Consider the following 21,246-nt stretch of genomic DNA (forward strand, 5'->3'; position numbering starts at 1 on the left):
GGGCACGGTGGAAATTAATGTTTCTGTTTAGAGCACAACTGAACCATGATATTGGACTTTTGCATTTTAAACTTCGAGGCATTATATATAAAAATAATTTTATAAAATCTACAGTGGGTTCTCTACAGTGCAATGTAGATTACAATGTATTGTGGACTAAGTCACTGTAGGAAGGCATGTGAACTTTCCTCCCAGTGCACCGCGATGGGTCCTCAACTAAAGCAGGCAATCAATCGATTTGATTGAAAAATTGGTGGTTTCACTAATTTTGTTGACAATAAAAATATGGGGGTATGAAACATTTATTGATCATCATTTAATCCCGGGCAATGTCGGATCTCCCTGCTAGTAATAATCTGATACAATAATGTATGTGTATTTATTTTTTATTTATTTATTTTTATTTTTCTTCCTTTGAAGATTTTAACGTTAGGTATGGGGCAGCCAAACCAGCTGCCAACATTGCCCTGCTTTTTATGGAAACCAACCGAGAGCTCTTTTTAGTATCCTCGTTGTTTCCTTAAGTGCAATTGTCTGGATCTCTTTTGCACTTGGTTCACCAGGAATATTAGTTAGATAGGACTTCAAGTTCTTCTTTATAAGCCTTGTGGCATCTATAATAACTGGTATGCTTGATATCTCCCTAAGATTCCAGTTTCTTTTCATATCATACATGAGACCTTGATATTTGGTCTGTTTCTACCTTTCAGCTCTGTTCAGACCTCTATCATTAGGAACATTCACTTCAACCAAGGTTGCAACTCTGACTTATTCCATATAACTATGTCAGGTTTTTCAACGTAGGTGGCTGTAGGGATTACATGGTCGTAATGTATAGTATGTTACTAGACGTACATGTGATTCATTAGGTTACAACCATTACTGTTGTTTATGCTAATTTTGAAAATTCACAAACTGACTTTTTTTTTTTTTTTTTTTTTTTTTTAATTCAATTATTTACTTTTTTTTTTCAACCTAAATAAGGTATGCTGCCAATTGGAATGCCGTAAGGGGCTACTATTTGGAATCATGTCTAACAAGACTCTGGGGAGTTGAGCAACAAGTTGTCTGTTCACGTTATACTTCTGCACATTAGTACAGTCAGGGAAGCAGGCAACAGGGAAGGGATTCCAAAGTATAACAGTCCGAGAGAAAGAAACTGTTAGAGTAGAAGGCTTTCCGGCATCTAGGGATCTCAACAGTGAAGAGGTGAGATTTTGCTGCTCGTTGGGTACATCATATCTGTTAATACATTATACTGTAATGCAAAGAAACAAAGGAAAGAAATTTTGCACAAATATTTTTCTTATGAACGAAAAGGCATTTATTAATGGTCGTTTCCACAACAAGCCACTTGACACGTATGACAATATGACACATATTTCCCTAAGCTAGCAATAATATGGCAGCATTCTTGTTTTTCCTCTCATTGAGTTAATAGTTTTTTCTTGTTTTTGTTGTTTTTGGTCTGCAGCTATAACCAGCTGTTATGTGTGTAATTCGTTTAATAGTTCATGGTCACCCAAAAATCTGGCAAAAGTCCAGGGGAATAGCATTTCTTGCATATCGTTTAAAAGTTCTTGTGCTCCCACATGGTTAAAAAAAAAACTGCCATATCAACATGTGCTTTTTCTTCTTCCACATGTTTCAAAGTGTCTCTCCTCACCAAGTGCGTTTTTTTTCCTTTTCTCCTTTTTTCATCTTCTCCTTCCTCTTCCTTTGCTGTGACATCACCTTGCACCAAGGCTTGGTCATTTGCACATGTCGAAATGTTGCTGCTATTACACTAAGTGTCAATGGCTCCATTACAATGCTTGCATAATTAAAAGCCTCTATACTTAGATATTATTTTTTTTTTCTTACTAGTGAGTCGCCGTTCATCAAGGCCCGAAGGCCACTCAAAAATAAGAATTAATAGCTTGCATCAGATGAATAATAAGACAAGTATCTTGCAGATTGCAGACCATGGTTAGATCTGGGCTGAAGTTGATTACTTAATGGGGACGGCGGCTCAACAAGAATTTGTTAATGTTGGACTTGAAAACAGCTATTCTGTAATCAGCTGGAAAGCAGCCCTATGGCATTGCATTCTACAGACGGACAGTTCTTGAAAAGAAACTCCGTTCATGGGAATTTTGTTCAGTTGTCTGTACACAGGAAAATTCTTTACAGTGGGTGGAGGTGGATGTGTTCTTGCTGTAAATGTTTTTTACAGGGTGAAGCCAGAGATTGGAGCTCAGTCAAACACGTTTGATAAAAATAACGAGAGAAGAGTAGAGAAAGACTACCAGCATCTGTTCTGTCAGAAAGAGGCTGCAAGCAGTATAAATTTTTATATCGAAACAAAGAAACTTATACCAATCAATAATTTAATATAATAATAAACAGCAAAAAATATGTTAATTTTTATTTTTATTTTGGACTATTAGTCTCATCTTTATTAGTTGTTCTTTTTGGATCTTTTTATTGGTTCACAATGTTTCGGCCAACTTCCTCTGGCCTTCGTCAGGTGGTAAAAAAAAAAAAAAAAAAATGAATTCCAATTAAGGAATAATATATATATATATATATATACCAATCGGTACAGACCCGACTATGGAAGATCAGATAATAAATAAACGTGGATTTATAAGATCAAAGAATCCAACCTTGATCGCCCTTCGGGGCCCGTGGCGCAGTTGATAGACGTTGAATCTCTACGGTTCCAGATAAACATTGTCTGAAGATAGCGGTTTCAATCCCACCCAAAGCGTGCCAGAGGTTAATTGGTCAAAAATGTGGTGAGACGACAACAACTACGGATGGCAGTGATGGCTGAGAATGCAGTTAGGAGATTCAAAGTTCTTATCCGTCGCAGTTACCACCTGACGAAGGCCAGAGGAAGTTGGCCGAAACGTTGTGAACCAATAAAAAGATCCAAAAAGAACAACTAATAAAGATGAGACTAATAGTCTGAAATAAAAATAAAAATTAACAATATAATGCTCATCTAAAAAAATGAATTCCAATTAAGGAATAATATATATATATAGCAAAAAATACAATAAGGAAATCTGCTACCAGAACAAATAAATGTTACCAAAGGCAAGATAAGTTACTCTTCTACCTACCTGGATAAGTTTATTTGTGTTTTAACATATTTTAAAGTCTTTTTTTGTTCAAAATAAACAAAAATGTTCCCTCTGTTCAGTTAGAACAACAAAAAAAATGGACTGCCATAAGCGTTGCATGAAGACACTTGATAATTGCTTAAAAATCGAAAATCAAACAAAATACTTGTAGAACATTATATTTTGGCATGATTTATTGGATGTGTTTCTGCCAGTATTTTTTTAATTTTCGATTTTTCAGCAATCATCAAGGGACTTTGTGCAGTGCTTATAATAATCATGCTTTATTTTTTTAAAATAATTTCAGCATACTAAATTTTTACTTTCAAATTACTTTATTCACTACAAGTATTCGATTTATATTTAAATTATCTATATATTAATACGATAGCGTGTTATTTTCTGTTTCATGCTTACATCGTTTAATCGTTATGTACTTCCATTCTTTGTCATCAATAATTTTGGTTTCGATTATAGCTGATGGCACTTAAGTCATCTATTTTTTTTATGAATAATTCTATCAAGAATTCTTCATAAGTTTTGGTTTCGGTTGCAGAAACTCAAGTTATATATTGATTGAGATTGTCGGACTGACTTCCTCATCTTGGTTGTTATTGTCACAACGTTTCGGCCGTTTTGCCCTCCGGCCTGCGTCAGGTGAACGGTTTGTTAGGAGTCTCGAACCCAACCCTTTATTATTATTACGCGGGTACCGTGTTCGGACTCCAGCTAGGCTTTGGGACATAGTTGCTGATTCTCTGTTTTTCAATGTTACTTTTTCACTGCCTTCGTTCAGGATTGAACTCAGCACCTTTGGGTAACTGTAAACTTTGATACGTCTAGGACCACTCAGCCATATGTCCTAGTGACATATGGCTGAGTGGTCCTAGACGTTGTATCAAAGTTTACAGTTTACAGTACCCCCGTAATAATAATAAAGGGTTGGGTTCGAGACTCCTAACAAACCGTTCACCTGACGAAGGCCGGAGGGCAAAACGGCCGAAACGTTGTGACAATAACAACCAAGATGAGGAAGTCAGTCCGACAATCTCAATCAATGAAAACAACTCATCTCAAAAATACAGACAATTACTATCAAGTTATATATATATATATATATATATATATATATATATATATATATATACTAGCTGTACTCTGCCACGCGTTGCTGTGGCTCAATTTGGTGTAATGGAAAAGTCTAATAAAAAGAGAAAATACATGTTTCTTATATTCTTAGTACAGCAATCCACTCCAAAAAGTGAAATAAAAAAAAAGAAAAAGAAAGGCGAAAATGGTACTCTTGCAGAATTGGATCCGGATCCTCGGGAGTTTCTGTCCAGCATGGCTTGGACTCGACCAATAATCAGTGGATTAAGCCAAATGTTGCTAAAATGTTGAAACGTTAAATCGAATTTTTTTTTTTCTTTTTTTTTTTTGTATCAAAAAATTGTGAGTTTTTAATTAGTATTTTGGTGAGGAGGGGGGGGGGCGTTACAATACACAGATTCGAAAAAGTTGTCCAAAAGCAAATAAATGAAAGTAAATGGAAGGTAAGTTACGTTTCTACCTAATTGGATGATTTGTTAGTGTTTTTATTTAATGTAAAATGTTTAATCAGCTCAAAAAACACAGTGTTTATCGATGTATTTGAAAAAGACAAATGGTCGCAGACTGTTGAATATGTTAAGTTTGGGAAAATAAGTTAAAAACTATACAAAACAGTGTCCGAAACCCAATGAATATATGTTACCATGACATAGGCTGACATATTCGGTGGATTTCTGACAGTATTTTGTATAGTTTTTTAGTTTTAACTAGCTTTTCCAAACTTAACGTAATCAACAGTGTCCGCCACCATTTGTATTTTTCAAGTATATCAATAAACACTTTTTTCGAGCCGACTAAACGTTACATTAAGTAAAAAGGGGTTTGTATTACTAAACACAGATACAAAAAAGTTGTCGAAAAATAAATATATAACAAATAAATGTTATCAAAGGTAAGATAAGATTACTTTTCTACCTAACTGGATAAGATTTTCGTGTTTTTATTTAATACAAAATGTTTAATCCGTTTGAAAACATGCAGTGTTTATCAGTCTATTTGAAAAATACAAATGGCAGCAGACTGTGTTAAACACGTTAAGTTTGGGAAAATGAGTTAAAACTAAAAAAACTATACAAAATACTGTTACGACCTCACTCAATATATGTTACCGTTACATAGGTTTCCATATATTTGGTGGTCATTTAACAGTAATTTGTACAGTTTTTAGTTTTAACTCATTTTCTCAAACTTAACGTGTTTAACAAAGTCTGCCGCCATTTGTAATTTTCAAATATAGCGGTAAATGCTGTGTTTTTCGAGCCGAATAAACATTTTACATTAAATAAAAACACAAAAAAATTATCCAGTTTGGTAGAAAAGTAACTTCTCTTGCCTTTGATAATATTTGTTATACATTTGTTTTTGATTTTTTCGAATCTATATGTACAGTAGTACAAACCCAATAAAAACACTAAAATTATCCAGTTAGGTAGAAAAGTAACTTATCTTGCCTTTGAAAACATTTACTTGTTATATATTTGTTTGTTGACAACTTTTTCAAATCTTTGTGCAAGTACAAACCCAGAGGGGGGATTTTTTTGTCTATTTTTATTTTTTATTTTTGGTACCGCGCTATTTTAAAATAGTTTTTCCAAGTTAAATTTAAATTTCACAATATCTTTTTTTTTTTTTTTTTTTTTTTTTTACACGGTGGTCACCACTTATCAAGGCCCAGAAGCCACTCGGGGATAAGGGTTATTGCAAGTACAGTATGTTAGTGTGGAGATTTAATGAAGTGTTTACTTAAAGGGGCGGTTCATTAGGAATATCAACCATTTTTGGGTTATTTTGGAAAAAGTTTTTATTAGTGATGGGGCAATTCCACTATTTTTCCCGATTCTTTATAAATCTCTAAATATTTAACTATAAAAGTATTATTTTGTCCCGATTACCATAAAAATACATCTTAAGTGTGCCTATATTTTCTCAAACGTAAAAACACACTTGTGAGGGGATGATCTAGAGATTTTAATTTTACTTTAAGTTTAAATCAATAAATATTTATAATTTTATTATTACTACGAGCAGCGGATGATTTTTCTTTAACCAAAATCAAATAAAAAAGATAATTTAAGGAATCGGTTTTGGGCATTGGGAAATAGGCTCAAATTTTTCCAATTTTGATACCAATTCCGATACCCTAAAAAGCTTTGATTTTTCCGATTTCGAGTAATCGTCCCAACACTAGTTTTTATGCTTTGAGTATATAATATCTTTAAAAATTAGTGAAGTTTGATTTGGTTGTTTTGTTTTACAGCATATCAGGCTTATTTGATTATCGCAACGTCAAGCTGATATAGATCGCCACAATCACAGAAAGACTGCACCTGGGTCTAAACCCCATGGTGCTTCAAATAAAGATTTGAAATGATTGGTTGATTTTTTTTTTTTTTTTTTTTTTTTTTTACGGCATATCAACCATTTCTGCGTTATTTATTGAAGAATCCAGTAATTTGGGAAAAACGTTTTAGCCTTCAAGTTATTTTCTGTCTTCAAATATTTATTTATGGTGTTTGGTTTGATTGTTTTATAGAAGAAAATTGTTTTTGTTTCGACTTTGCAGAACATGATTGACTTTTACAAAGGTAAATGAAAAAAAACTAAAACTACATCAATGTTTGGTGTAATTTTGGTCAAGAAGCCAGTATCTCCAGGCAGCCTGATTTGGTGCTACCAGATACCCTAAAAAGGTATTACCACTCCAGATCAAAGTGGATCCGGGAGCACATTCTCCACAGCCCCCGAATGGAGTCTTACCACCGGATCATTTATCAGTAGTAAATATTATATAATAATAATATTATAATACTCTGTATTATTAGTTGAAATAATAGTAACCTATTTTGATTGTAATGCACAAGTGATGAATGTAAAAAAAACTTTTGCATTTATTCATATGGAAATAGATAACTAGCCTAGAGAGATTATGGAGGTTTATAAATCTTTCCCTACATCAAATATTGTCTCATATTTTTCTACTGGACATTAAAGGTAAGAGATATTTTTCACGAAAAACACTCGTCTAACTGAAAACATTATCAGTAATTTCCCCCACTCTTTATCGGTGCCTAAACCTAAACGTAGATTCCATGAACAAAGCTTCTTTTTTAGAACTGCATGCCCGTGGAACTCTGTCCCGTTTTCCTGCTTTCGAACTGACTACAATACCGTCGTCTTCAAGTCCAACGTAAACAAGTTCTTGGTGAGCTGTTCGCTTAAGTAATCCAATTTATCAAATTTCCGCTACTAATTATTATTACGATATTTTCCCATTGACTACTGTACACTCCTTAACCCTTATCCTCGAGTGGTCTCTGGGCCATGATAAGTGGTGACTCCTTTGTAAAAAAAAAAAAAAAAAAAAAAAAAAATTAAAAAAAAATTAAATAAATAAAATAAAAATGAATTCTATCAAGATGTAAAAGATATAAAATGTGGAATGAGTGCAATCTATCCCAGGGTGGCTCAAACAAAGGGTTCAATTCAAAATTCAGTTTGAAATTCTCAGAAGGTTATTGTACGTGTGGGGGGTGAGGAATGGCATGGCCGAGATCGACAAAACCCAGTTATCTAGTCTAGTATGACTTACACTGGCACATAAAAGAAATAATAAAGAGGTGTAACAAAACATGGCAAAAATAAAACGAGATGAACTCAAATACTTCAAGCCACAGGGGGTAGTAATTGTGGTTGGATGGGTAGATAGTTTTCTCCCCCCCCCCCCGCTGTTTCTTTTGTTTTTTTTTTGTTTTGTTTTTTATGATTCTCTTTCTGACATTTCTGTTTGACATCTGGTATCTTGAATTCATCACTGCTTTCTGCAAGGATTTTCCCCTCATAATAATCGCTGCCTGGATAGCTAGGGTCTCAATCAAGATAAGGTTGGCCTCATCCAAAATTGCTTTTGTAGGTAATTGTTCTGTCTACATACCTTTGACGAAACTCGAGATTTTCCCTAGTAGGCAGGCTCCTGCTGCATATTCGATATTCGAGCGCCTCTTTGTAAAGAGTGGTGTTGCATAAGAATTTTATCATGCCCCCCTATGGGCTCCTATTTACATGCCTCCCCACGTGAGCAGAGTTACACACCAAGGTTGGTTTTTAACATGGGGGAAGGAACAAAAAATAAAAACGGTCTCAGTCGTGAAGGATTTCTCCTCCACTAACTGAGAACAAAAAATTGAAGTGCTGCATCTGAACAGATACTACACTTTGAAGTCCTTTAATGCTTACCTCTGTTATTTCATTTTATTACTAGCAATAGTGGCATGCAGATTGGACATTACTTGATCGTCAAATGTGATGAATAATAATTTGGGGTTAAGATTGAAATGGATGACTTAACTATGCATTTGCAGGGAGAAACATTAGCTAGACTCATGGGAATTAGCAGTGAAGAAAGTGCACTCATATTTTTTAACTGTATAACTCCATTCTGAGATTAATAATTAACAGGAGACTCCTTCATCTATAATATAAATCTCACCTGCTTGTTTAAATGTATGTATGTATGCCTAAAATTTTCGATAGAGGCAGCAGATTTTCATGAGATCAGTATCGTTTTAAAGTCGACCCTTTGGACGACAAATATCGAAAAATTGGCCAAAACCATTAATTCCTTCACCTTCAACTGGGTACTTTTCTACATGAAGAGGTTGATTTTTTTTTTTTTTTTTTTTTTTTTTTTTCCCCACTTTTGGTTCGATAACCCCCAATCCCGGCCCCTTAGGTGACGGATAAACTGTTTTGCCAGAGATGTAGGCCATTTTTGTTGTGTTTGAATAAAGTTAGCTTTCGTGGGACCTACATCTTTTCGACTGACAAAACTTTTTATCCGCCACAATTAGTAGTGAGGGGGTTCTTTTTACTAACCACTTTTTATCATTGTATATTTTTCATACGATTTTGTAAATAAGATTTTTATCCCCAACCCCCCACATCATGTATATATATTTGTAACTTTCGGGTTTAAAGTAGGATGTCCACAGAGTGATTTTGGTATTTTGGTGAAAGAGTCTAGTTAAGTTAACGTTATGTTAGTTAGGTCAACATTAACCCCCACCCCCCTTTTTCGGCCTTGTGCCACATTTTTATTTGTATTTTTGTCAAATAAAATAAATATTTACCCCTTACAGTTAAAAAAATATTGCACCCCCCCCCACCTATTTTTTTATAATGGGAAAGTCTTTTTGGTTCATTCTTCTCAAAAATAAATATATATTTTTATATTCAATTATGCATAATAAAATTAGAAATCATTTGGATATTAAAATTTTAGCATGTAAAAACATGCCATTTTTAATTTTCTTCAAATTTCAAACATACATGTACCGGCATTTGAAAAAGGAAGTCATTTCTTAAATTTGATTATGCAGTTTTGTTTAAAAACGTATACATATATACACATAAATAAATATACATATAAATAAATATACATGCAATATGTACCCGTTAAAATTTTTTTTTTTTGTTGTTAATTAAAACAATACAAAAAAACAAAAGGTAGGACATTTTTTAATAAAGAAAGAAAACTAACTTGCATAAAAAGTAAAAGTCAATTGTAATTTATGCGCGCCTTAAAATAAGCATGCAAAAAATATTTGTCAAAGAGAAAATTTACAAAGAAAGTTTTAAAAAAGTAACTTTTTTTTTACGTTTTTTATTTTTTTATTTTTTTTATTTCAGTAAAAGTATTAGTTACGCATGAGTAAGTTAAAGTGTTTATACAAACAAAATGGATGCAGTTTAACATCTTGCCCAGGACATTTTTAAGGTAGTGCTTCCTGGGTCGTGTGTGTGAGCGCGGTAAATTCTGCTTCACACATAGAGAGATACATTCTGTTGCTTTTTATATTTCCATGAATGAAATAATAGGCCCATTTTCTGACAGTCTGAAACAAGATCCAGATATACTTTTTTCGATCTTTGCCATTTCCCCAATCTGAATCTGAAAATCCTTCTAATTTTAGGGGATTTTTTGATTTTTTAAATACTAAATTCTGTTCCTTAGTTCCTTTTAAAATAACGAAGGACTTGTTTAGTTCTGTTTAAATCCTTCATTGTCGGTTTTAATATTTAATTTACTCTTTTTATCTATATATATGTGAAGCAAGTTGAACCAAATACATGCATTCTGCTTAAATTTGATTTTCTACTGCAGAAAGCTTCATATGGGGTTTTAGATAGTATTTTGTTGAAGCATCTAAGTGCGTACATCCAGAGGATTTTGGGGAGTTTTGATTGAATGAATAGACATCTTGCCATTTCAAAAAGTGTCTGACATGTTCTTTCCGCAGTCCTGTTTTGGTGTGGCGATTTAGGAGCCGATTTTTCATGCTTGATACGATCGTTAATTAGTAAATGTTAAAAGTCTTTATTAGTGAATTTCGTACCATTGTCAAAGCGAAACACTTTACTTCACTGTAGGGAGCCATGTTGGCTAAATATTTTTTAGTTGCTAGCAGGGTATCAGATTTATTCTTTAAAAAATAAACCATTACTAAACCTGAATGGTCATCTACGAAATTCAACACATATCTATAATGTACTCTGGCCATCGGTTCCACAGGACCATTCAAGTCACAATGCACCAGTGGTAGGATTTTCGTGGCCTTCTTGTCTGGTATCTTGTTTTGATAGTTTGTCATTTTTCCCGGTATACAAACGTTGCAGTTAAAGGTTTTTGATGTTTGTATTTTCATTCCATTAATTACAGTCGACAACTTTTTGATATCAGGAATATTGCAGTGCCCAAGAATTTTATGCTATGTCCGTGCATCAAGGTAGGCGAATTTCGATGGGACTACGCTATTTAAATAATATAGTCTTCCATTTTTTTTTAATGTTGAATACCGTTCCATTCGGGTACACCAGTTTTGATTTATTGGGGCTTAAGTTTATATTTGCACCTTGTTTAATGGCAGCTTGTACAGAAAATATATTTTGTTTAAATTTCGGGATTAAAAGAGCGTTTTCTAGATTACAGAAACATAGTTTACCTTTATTGTTCCTTAGCAAGATTGTAGCATCACCTGTTTTCAAAATGATGTCGTTTACTCGAATGCCATCGGCGAATTCTAAAAAACGATTTTGGGGCGTAAAGTTGGGATCAAAATTGATAAAATCAGATTCCTTCGTAATCACATGTGCTGTTGCACCACAATCGACAAGAAAATTATTGTTTGTTGAAATGTCAAATGTACATGAAAATAAAAATGTATGTTCGCTAATGGAGCTCTCCACATTTTTAATAGAGTCTTCTTTGAAAGTCCTGTATCTACATTGGAAACTCTTGTGATTAGGTCGGCCACAATTATAGCAAATAATTTTTGTACTTTTCTTAGGAGAAAAATTGCTTTGGCAAAGTTGCGGTTTTTATTCCTAGCATGGGTATAATTTAATTTTGGTGTTTTTATGTGTGCATTTTTAAATTTCATGATATTTGTGGATTCGTTTTGTTCTGTGATTATTTTTTCAGTTTCTTCGTAACTTTTGAGTGCTACCTTGAATTGGCTAAAAGTCATGGGTTTTTCTTTCTGGGTTATCATGGTGGTAAATGGCTTGAAATCACTCGGTAATCCCTTAAGGACCATGGAAATTAACAGACTGTCACCTATAACTTCAGACATTTTTAAAGAATTTGCAGTCGTTTCGGCTCTTATAATTAGTGATTGTTTCAGCTTCCATTCGTTTTAGAGAGGTCAGTTCAGTATATAAAGAAATAATTTTGGGTTTTCCTTTCGATAAATAATGCTCTCTCAGTATGTTCAATGCTTTGCAGCCATCATCCAGGGCTTCTCTCATTACCAGTGATAGACATCGGTCATCTAAGCACTGTATTAATTCCGCAAAGACAGTTGCGTTCTTTTCAATGAAGTTGGGGTCGTGTCTGTTTTTAAGTTGTGCCTGAAGTACTTTGTGTAACTTTTGAATTTGTAGATATCTTAAAAATTTCACTTGCCACAATTCAAATTTGATTTGGATCCATCGAAATAAAGACGCACGCTGGGCCCATAATCTCTAGAAGTGTAAGCCATGTTTAGTTTCAGAACAGTTTCTGATCGTTAGTTATTCTACACAAGTCCTGGAGGTGAGTGGTTCTCAGTAGACAGAACAATTTCCGATGGTTAGTTGTTCTACACAAGTCCTGGATGTGAGTGGTTCTCAGTAGACAGTTCTTGAGTTGGAATCCACAGAGCAAAAGATTCGTCCCAGTTTGACATGAAGAAAACATACGTGAATTTGCTACAGAGAAAGTTTAATTTTTATGGAACAATTCTGGTTTCTGATTTGTTGGTAGTGGAACATGACTTAATTCGATTTGTCAGTTCCTAGCAGCATCGTTTATAAATATAACCTTCCGACTATGTGGGCTCATACCCCATTATAGTTAAAAAATATTGCAGCATATATATATAAACTTGATTTCCTTCAGCAATAACAAAAACCAAAACTTATGAGGAATCCTTGGTAAAATTATTTATTACAAGAAATGGAAATCCATAACAATTAAACGAAAGTCACTCGAATGTAAGTGTGACACACAAAATAAATAACACCCGCTATCCTATTAATTTGTAGATCAATTAAGCGCCTCTTGAATTTGTCCTTAAATTCTGGCTGCATTGTAGAGAGAGTAGAAAGAAAACCTTAGGTTTACTTTCGGCAGCCTCCCTTCTTTTGTTCTTTTAGTTATAACATTCCATTAGCAATGTTTCTGACAAAGGGGGAAGAATTGCTGTTTTCTGGGTTAGAACCTATCCATATAACACTTATCATTTACTATTTTTGATCTTGACCTTGAAGTAGTATTTTTTTTTTTTTTTTTTTTTTTAGTGACTTAAATCAAGTGGTTTCATGCCTTGTCTGGAGTCATTTCCATGAAAACAAAAAAAAGGATTTGTATCGTGCACCTAGATTGCCATGTTGATGATAAACCTGCTGACTTGATAGTTTCTATGGTTGAAATTGATATCAAGAAAATCGGGAGAGTAAGTGATGGACTCTTGTTGCATTGCTGATGCTGCACTGTAAATAAAATCAGAAGCTGCTGCTAATGTTGTTGCTGCAGATTGGTGTTTGTGCCGGTGCTACTGCTGGTTGTTGACCATGTTGGCAGGCCTTTACTGGGGTTACTCCCCTCCCCACAGAAACAGAGCCATGGATGGCGACCTGTAATTCCTTAGGACGGAATTCTGATGGTTGAGACCTTCCTCTGCATTGACCCTTACTTCGGCTTGTCACATCATACACTAGTATCTATAAGTTCTTCCCCAAACTGGATTATTCAATCTGATCCTTCATAAACTCCAAACTTTATTCCCCCTTTTTATTTTATTTCTAAATAGATACTAGAAGGTGATAGATTATGGTCAATCACGTTGAGTATTTTTCTAAGAGTAATATTCCAATTTTCACTGAAATTTCCTTCTACAACAACATATTCTCATAATTGTTTCTATTTTTTATTTTTATTTTTTTTATTAGGGCAATATGTTTCTGACAAAAAAGAAAGAATTGCTGTTTTCTAGGTCAGAATCTATTCCATCTGACGCTTATCATTGACAAGTTTTTGACTTTGAAATAGTATTTAAAAAAAAATAAATTAGTTCCTTACATTAAGTGGCTTCATGTCTTGTCTGGGGCGATTTCCATAAATAAAAAGGGTATCACGTCTCTGTAAAATTACCTTTTAAGGGTAATTCAATTGTTCCAATTGTAAACTTTTTCTAAAAATTGAAACATACTCTTTAATTTCCTCCCAAAATAGATACTAGAAATCGGTGGCTGAGGGTCAATCATGTTTAGAACAATGAACGTTTCCAATGCCAAGGAGGAAAATATTCTAAGACTTTGAGTAAGAACACTGTATTCTAGAAATATAAATCCTACTTGCTTGCCAAAATCTTTAATCTGGCCCGTGAAGCTCTTATAAAAGTATCCAGATAATATTTTTAAAATGTAAGTGTATGAAAATAGAATAGTGTTTTTTTTTTTTTTTGTTTTGTTTTTTCAATTCAGAAAATGATTAAAAGAATAAGGTATGGGAGAACCAGTTTCACTAAAAAGCAAAACTAATAAACAAAACAGTATAAAACACGTTTTTTTTTTGTTTTTTTTTTTTTGGTCTGCATAGCTCTAAAAAAAATCAGCATAATGGTCCCCTGTTTAAAAACTTTGGAGACCCCTGACTTAGATAAGCACTTGTACAGTTTTAGGAAAAGGGCTGCAATAACATCATGGGGTCTCCATTCATGCTGAATATTCAAAGCAGCAATATATTAGATATGAAAGATGCTATTGTGGAATTTCCATAGGTCCTGCTAGTATAAATAATTATCCTACCTATAAAATTATATTTGACAACTTTAATAGGAATTAAATAATCCATAGATGTTAATATGCTGTAAGACAAACCAAACCAAACCAACTGCATGTTATCATCGTTATAGGTCACCATGTCACCTAATGACATTAGTATGGGGCCAGTGTCTGAAATGCTGCAGAGTATTCAAAATCTGTGTCTTTTCTACTTGTTATGCATCTGCTGCTGCCGACAAATGTCTTGCTATTATCTGATTGATCAATAAAAGGAAGATGCATGAAGAGACAGAATTATGTTTTGAATTGTTTTTGTTTTTGTCTAAAACATGTTGCATAAAAGGTTGTTTAGATAGAGGCAAGATTTATTTGGAGCAATCTGAGTGAAGAGATAGGTAGCAAAATATTTGTTCACATTACATTTAAATTTCTGTCATTCTGGGTATGACCTTAAAAGACATCCAGTGGGTGGCGAGAGCATCTGGTGCTACTAGATCAGGTTGTCTAAAGATATTGTCTTCCTGACTTAAAATGCACCAAACATTGATATTATTGTTTGTTTTTTTTTTTCCTTTACCTTTTCAAAATCAAATCATGTTCTGCAAAGTCAAAAACAATTGTCTTCTACAAAACAATCAAACTAAACTCCATGAATAAATATTTAAAGCTATGCAGAACTTGAAGCATAAAAACTTTTACCAAAACGATTGAACCCAAAAAGGGTTGATATGCCATAAAACAAAGCAATCAAACTAAACACGTAACAAGTAAATATTTAAAGAATCTCATGCATAAAACTTTTTTCCAAATTACCAGATTTGGTATTAAATAACTCAAAAAGGGTTGATGTGCCATAAAACAAAACAACCAAACCAAACACCATGAATAAATATTTGAAGATATAAAAACAACTTGAAGCATAAAAACTGGATTCAGCATCAAATAATCCAAATGGTTTTATGACATTAAACAAAAGCAACCAATTAAATTTCTGCATGTTGGTTAATGTCAGAGGAACAGGAAAAAAATTTCATTGGCAAGCAACCCGAAGAAAGTATATTGTTTACAATAGTACAATTCATGGAGTATTGTAAGCACATCTAGACTAATAAATCTATCCTTAGTCTCACACTCTTAGACAAGATCTTAAATTTCAAATCAACGTACCACGCACTATCGGCTGAGCTCCAACCTTCCTCCCATTACCGCAATGTTATATCCCTGTGCATGTTTTGCAAGTACATTAATAGAATGTGCTCTCTGATGAACTCCTAGTACTTGTGCCCCATGTACATACTTACTCCCAACCAACCCGACAAGCAGCAAAAGCCAACCCCTTCACTGTAGAGGTCACTAGATATGAGTGTTCAAAATCTGTGTCTTTTCTACTGGTTATACATCTGCTGCTAAAATCTGTGTCTTTTCTACTGGTTATACATCTGCTGCTAACAAATGTCTTGCTCTCATCTGATTGGTCAATTAAAAGGAAGACTCTATCAGGGTAGAAAGTTTTTTGTCATCTACAGTGAAGGGGTATGATTTTATATCCATGCAATACACATTGTGAACTTTTACTGGCCAGATTTCACTTCTATACTTGATCATACTGCGTTCACATGCTCGATAGACTCTTCTCTTGATTGACCTTAGTAACACTATGCTGGTTAGTAATGATAGAAGTTCTCTGAACTTATTCCATCCATTCCTAACTTTTTCAGTCGCACTAGCACCTGCTCTACCCTGTGCTCCAAAATTCAAATATTTCAGATCTGCATTAAATTTTTATCTTATAGGCATTAAACATTAATTAAGCGAAATTTCCTGAATTTCAATTTCTTCTTAAGACCTCTTTCGCTTATGCCTTAAATTTTCTAGAATCAAAATAATGTAATGCATTTGGATCGAAATTGGAATAAGGCTTCTAAACATGAGGTTTAGTAGCATTATACTTTGATTTTAATTTTTGTTAGAATACATAAAACTGGTGCAAAATTGTCCTGTTCAGGAGAGCAGAGTGGGGGGGGGGGTTTAATTTGAACTGTCCTGAGATGGATATTTTTTGGTTACATATAAAAATGATGCCTCTCCATATTCTCTCTGTTAAAATAATTTTTAATTGAACAAGTTTTTTTTCAAATGTTTTTTTCTTCAAATTTTTTTTACAGATGTTCTTTTTTTTTTAAATTTTTTTGTTTTTGCAAATGTTCCTTTTTTTTTGTTTTTGCAAATGTTCCTTTTTTTTTGTAAATGTTTTTTATTTGAATGTTGTTCTTTTTTCAAATTTTGTGAGTTTTTTTTTTTTTTTTTTTCAGATTTTGTGGGTTTTTTTTTTTTTTAATTTTGGTTTTTATTTTTCAAATTTTTTAAAATGTTTTTTTTTAAAATGTTATTCATTTTTTAAATGTTTTTAATTTTTTTTTTTTTTCAAATATTTTATTTAAAAAAAAAAAATTTTAAATGCTTATTTTCACACGTTTTATTTTTCAAACTTTTTGTAAATTTATATTAATGCAAATAAATTTAACACAAATTTTCTAATCTTCAGTTTTTATTAAAACTCCTAACATTTTTCTTTTCTCTTTTTTCCTTCATTAGAATGGCTGACTCCCCTTCATGTACATTGAAGTGCTATCCACTGCGTTTGTTTCCTGGTCAAGAAGTTCGAACATCGCTCCAGGATTTTGTGAAAGCTAGGAACCTGAAAGGCGCCTTCATCCTCAGTTGTGTTGGCAGTATAACTAAAGCTCAATTACGATTGGCTGACTCTGTAACCATCAAGAACTTTGAAGGTCACTTTGAGATTGTTTCTCTTGTAGGCACCCTCTCTGGTGGCGGGCATCTACACATTAGCCTGAGCAACGAAAATGGTGAAGTTATTGGTGGACATGTGTATGGCGATCTTATAGTACACACAACGGCCGAGGTTGTCATTGGGGATTGCTATGGTGCGAGGTTTGAGCGGCAGCCAGACAACGAAACGGGTTATAGAGAACTAGTTGTGTCGAAAGATGTACGCGGGACTGAACAGATGTACCAGTATTTGTAATGAATGAAAGATCTTGAGATTTTGAACCTTTCTAACTAAAGAACGCTACCATTGTTATCGTTCTTGTTGAACTAGGGCTGATGTAAAAATATTTTTATGATGGAAGTTTTAGGTTATTATCAAAAGTAAAAAAAATTATTTTAGGAATTTCTTTATTTTAATTCAGGGCACGAAACAAATTAAAAAAGGGAGGTTTTTAGTATTACAGCTGAAAACATTATATGAAATGATCTTGTAAGAAAACATGCTGATGTTAATTGAAGCTGTTGAAGTTTTATTATGCGTCAAAATCATATTATCTAATATAAATCATAATATTAATCATGCTAGTAGAAAATGTCTTTATTTAAGAGAGAAAAAAAAATGCAAAATTCACACTAAAAATGATGAGTATGATCGTATTAGTCTCAAGACGTTCATAAGACTTCAATCCCCCCCCCTCCCGGCTGTTGATAATTCGTTAATTCGTTAATCTTCAAAATTTCAGAACGTTCTCAAAATATTTATTTTCATAAAATTACAATCAAGGATCTAAAATCCGTTTTAAAAACAGTATTACACACATAAAACACAAAAACATATTGCAACCACAAAAACTCATTTTAGTATAAAATTTCAGGTTTTTTTATTAGCTTTTTATTATTTTGATTTTTTTTTTTTTTTTTTTTTTACCCCCTCAAAACGCTGTATTCTGGCACGTGCCACTCTGGACGACCCCCCTCCTTTGTAATAGTAAAATAAAAAAATAAATATTTTCCAATTTTGTATTCACAATCGCAAAACACACAGACATGAAATGATTACTATATAAAATGGTAAGAAAAATATTCAAATCTAACTACTAAAGTTCAACTTTTTTTTTTTTTAACATGCTTCTGTGTCAATATTTTTAATTAGTTTGTTTTAAATTTTTATCAACTTTTTCCATATACTAACCGTTTCACTTTTATCAGAAATTTAATTTCTTTTAAGCAAACTCCCTCATAAAGATATGCATATATTAAGATAGAAAATACAATTACAAAAACCTAGAATTAATTACAAACATGTGTATGAGTTGTGACCAAAATAGTAACTACCTAGTCCTTTATTATAAAGAGGGAAATGACGTCATTCAGGGGATGTAACTCTGAGTGAGTAGTTAGAGATAACACATAAAAATATGCATGTATTAAGACAGAAGATACAATAATAAAAACCAAAAAATATTAATTTCATCATGAAAAGCAATTAACTTTGGTAAACAATACATCATTCCACAAGATCTCCAATAAATATTATGTGCAACTAACCCACCAATACACCAGGATAATCAAAGATCAAATAAACATCTTCACCTAAAGTGAGGTTAATACACTAAGAAAAAAAAAACAATATTTAAAAAAAAATCCATCATCTGAGATATCAAAGATTATTTACTGCAGATACAGTAAATAATCTTTACCTCATTGTCTCAAGTGTATAAAAACGCAAAAGAATTATTTTCTCAGCTTCGTGTCAACTGAGGTGATTAATATCCAAAATGGCTAATGCTAAATCAAAACTGGATATATGGGAACAAATTTTGAACAATTTAAAAAAAAAAAAAAGGAATACTACACACAAAAAACAATAATATTTTTTAACAAAAACATTTTACTTGACAATCTGGTTATTGTTTTTTAAAGAGAGAAAAACAAAAGCAGAATTTTAGGTACTTGTGCACTTTAGATTGCCACTGATAATTATTTGCTTTCAATTCTGGACGAGTTCAACATGAGGGGGGACAATTTAGACGTTTAATGATTTTACAGTGAAACTTTGTAAGGAAATCAAAACAAGTACATCAAATTAACGAACTTGCACAATGGAAAACATTGATTATTGGAATATTTACTGAATTAATTTAAACTTATTGTTATATTTTATGTTCAAATTTTATTTTCTCAAAATAAAAGAAATCAATTTAATTCGGTAAATGCGGCGATAATTAATGTTTTCTATTATGTAAGTTCATTTATTTAATGTAGAGAATGTCTCTGAATATCATTAAAATTTTGGATTGTCTCCCTTTTTCTCTATGTAATGTGTGTTTTGATTTACCTACAAAATTTCACTGAATATCATTAAAAAATTTGGGTTGTCTCCCCCTTTTCCCTTTTTGTATGTTTTGATTTACCAACAAATTTTCACTAAAAATCATAAAAATTTTAGCTTATCACCTCTTTTCTTGTGTGAACTCTTCCGAAACTAGAAACAAATAATTATCAGTGATAATCAAGTGTTGAATTTATCATCCTTTTTGCAAAGTAAAATCAAAACGGTCCATTTTTTAATGTTATATTACACTTAACTTGAATTTCTTGTTTTGGTTAAGATATTCATTTAATTCCTGTTGATATATCTAAAGTTTATGACAAAAAAAAAAAACAAACAAACCATTTTATCAGTATTTTTTATCAGAATTGAGAAGGTGTAAGAGGATTTTAACACGTATTGTTATTAATGTATTTGTATGAGGTAAAAAAAAAAAAATGGCACATAATTTTAATAATGAGAATTATTGAAAACTATTTAAAAAAAAAATGTTTTTAAATAATGTTATCTCCATAAATGTAATCGTATGCCGGAATATGTTTGAAAAAAATCTCACCTTGACCGGAAATATTGATGAGTGATTAAAGAAAAATTTCACGATTACAAATTAGTTGTAACGTCTTTTTTTTTAAATTTTTATTTTGAAAAAAAACAAACAAATACAGTGTCATTTTGAAAAAGAACTTTAGTAATCATTATTTTTAGCAACATAAATTATTTGAAAAGATATTTTGTTGGGAACAAAGGTTTAGCCAGCCGTGCTTTCCATGCTTTTTGGACCCACCCCCTCAGGGAAGTCAACTAAAAAAATTTTCCCTAATTTAAAGCACTAGTAGGGCAGCCAGAGATAGGCAGGCAGGCATTTGTTTTGTCCTAAATAATTTGCTGCATATGGGGTGATTATTTGCTGCTTGTGAATCAATTTTGCCTGCCATTTTACAATTACATCTCAAAGTTTACATAGGGGAATTTTACAGGGTTGGATTCGATTCATTCAAAATATTTACTGATTTATTTTATTATTTATTTATTTTTTTTGTACAGAAAACCAAAAAAAAAAACAACAACTTTTCATATCATTTCGTTTTGTTCATTTTTTTTTTTGTTTTGCTTCGTACATTTATAAGTATTTGATGACAACCAGAATGTGACAAAAGGTACCAAGGCTTAATAAAATTTATGAAACATGAAAAGTTATAGTTAGGGCAACCCAAAAATTACATTTATTAATCAATAATTTGGCAAAGTAACTATATAAAAAAATTCATAACTCAATCAAAATATTTAAATTTCACGTTATAAGAAAACTCAATTAATTGAAATTTTTAGGTTGCCCTAATTATAATAAATGAAAAAAAGCTTTACTAAAACAAACAAAATATATTTTGTAAATTTTTTGCTGCAAAAGTATGAACCCCCCTCCCCTTGGTCCTTCCTGGCTATGCCTTTGGTTGGGAAATTAGTTTAAAACAATTTCATTTTTTTTTTTTTTTTTTTTTTTTTTTTTACTTTCTCATTTTGCATTAAAAAATTTATGTGTTTAATTTGAAAATTTAGAAAACCAAATATTGTTATATAACTTTT

The 21,246-nt window shown here is 32.4% G+C and overlaps 1 protein-coding gene across 3 annotated transcripts in view; it reads left to right on the forward strand.

Moving 5' to 3' along the window:
• LOC145242171 (bifunctional protein GlmU-like) overlaps positions 1 to 20,003 on the forward strand; it is a 38,242-nt gene extending 18,239 nt beyond the window's left edge. The window contains exons 2-3 of one of the 3 annotated variants that reach the window (XM_080105158.1): positions 985 to 1,209; positions 17,136 to 20,003. In XM_080105158.1, the coding sequence (XP_079961284.1) occupies positions 17,137 to 17,586 (450 nt within the window). In that variant the 5' untranslated portion in view covers positions 985 to 1,209; position 17,136 and the 3' untranslated portion in view covers positions 17,587 to 20,003. Of the gene's footprint in view, positions 1 to 984; positions 1,210 to 13,060; positions 13,211 to 17,135 lie in introns of those variants that run through there. The other 2 variants (XM_080105159.1, XM_080105157.1) reach the window with 2 other exon arrangements.
• The last annotated feature ends 1,243 nt before the right edge of the window (positions 20,004 to 21,246 follow it).

This window comes from Euprymna scolopes, chromosome 21 (assembly GCF_053919585.1).
Source record: "Euprymna scolopes isolate OS-2025 chromosome 21, ASM5391958v1, whole genome shotgun sequence".
Classification (NCBI taxonomy): Eukaryota; Metazoa; Mollusca; class Cephalopoda; order Sepiida; family Sepiolidae; genus Euprymna; species Euprymna scolopes.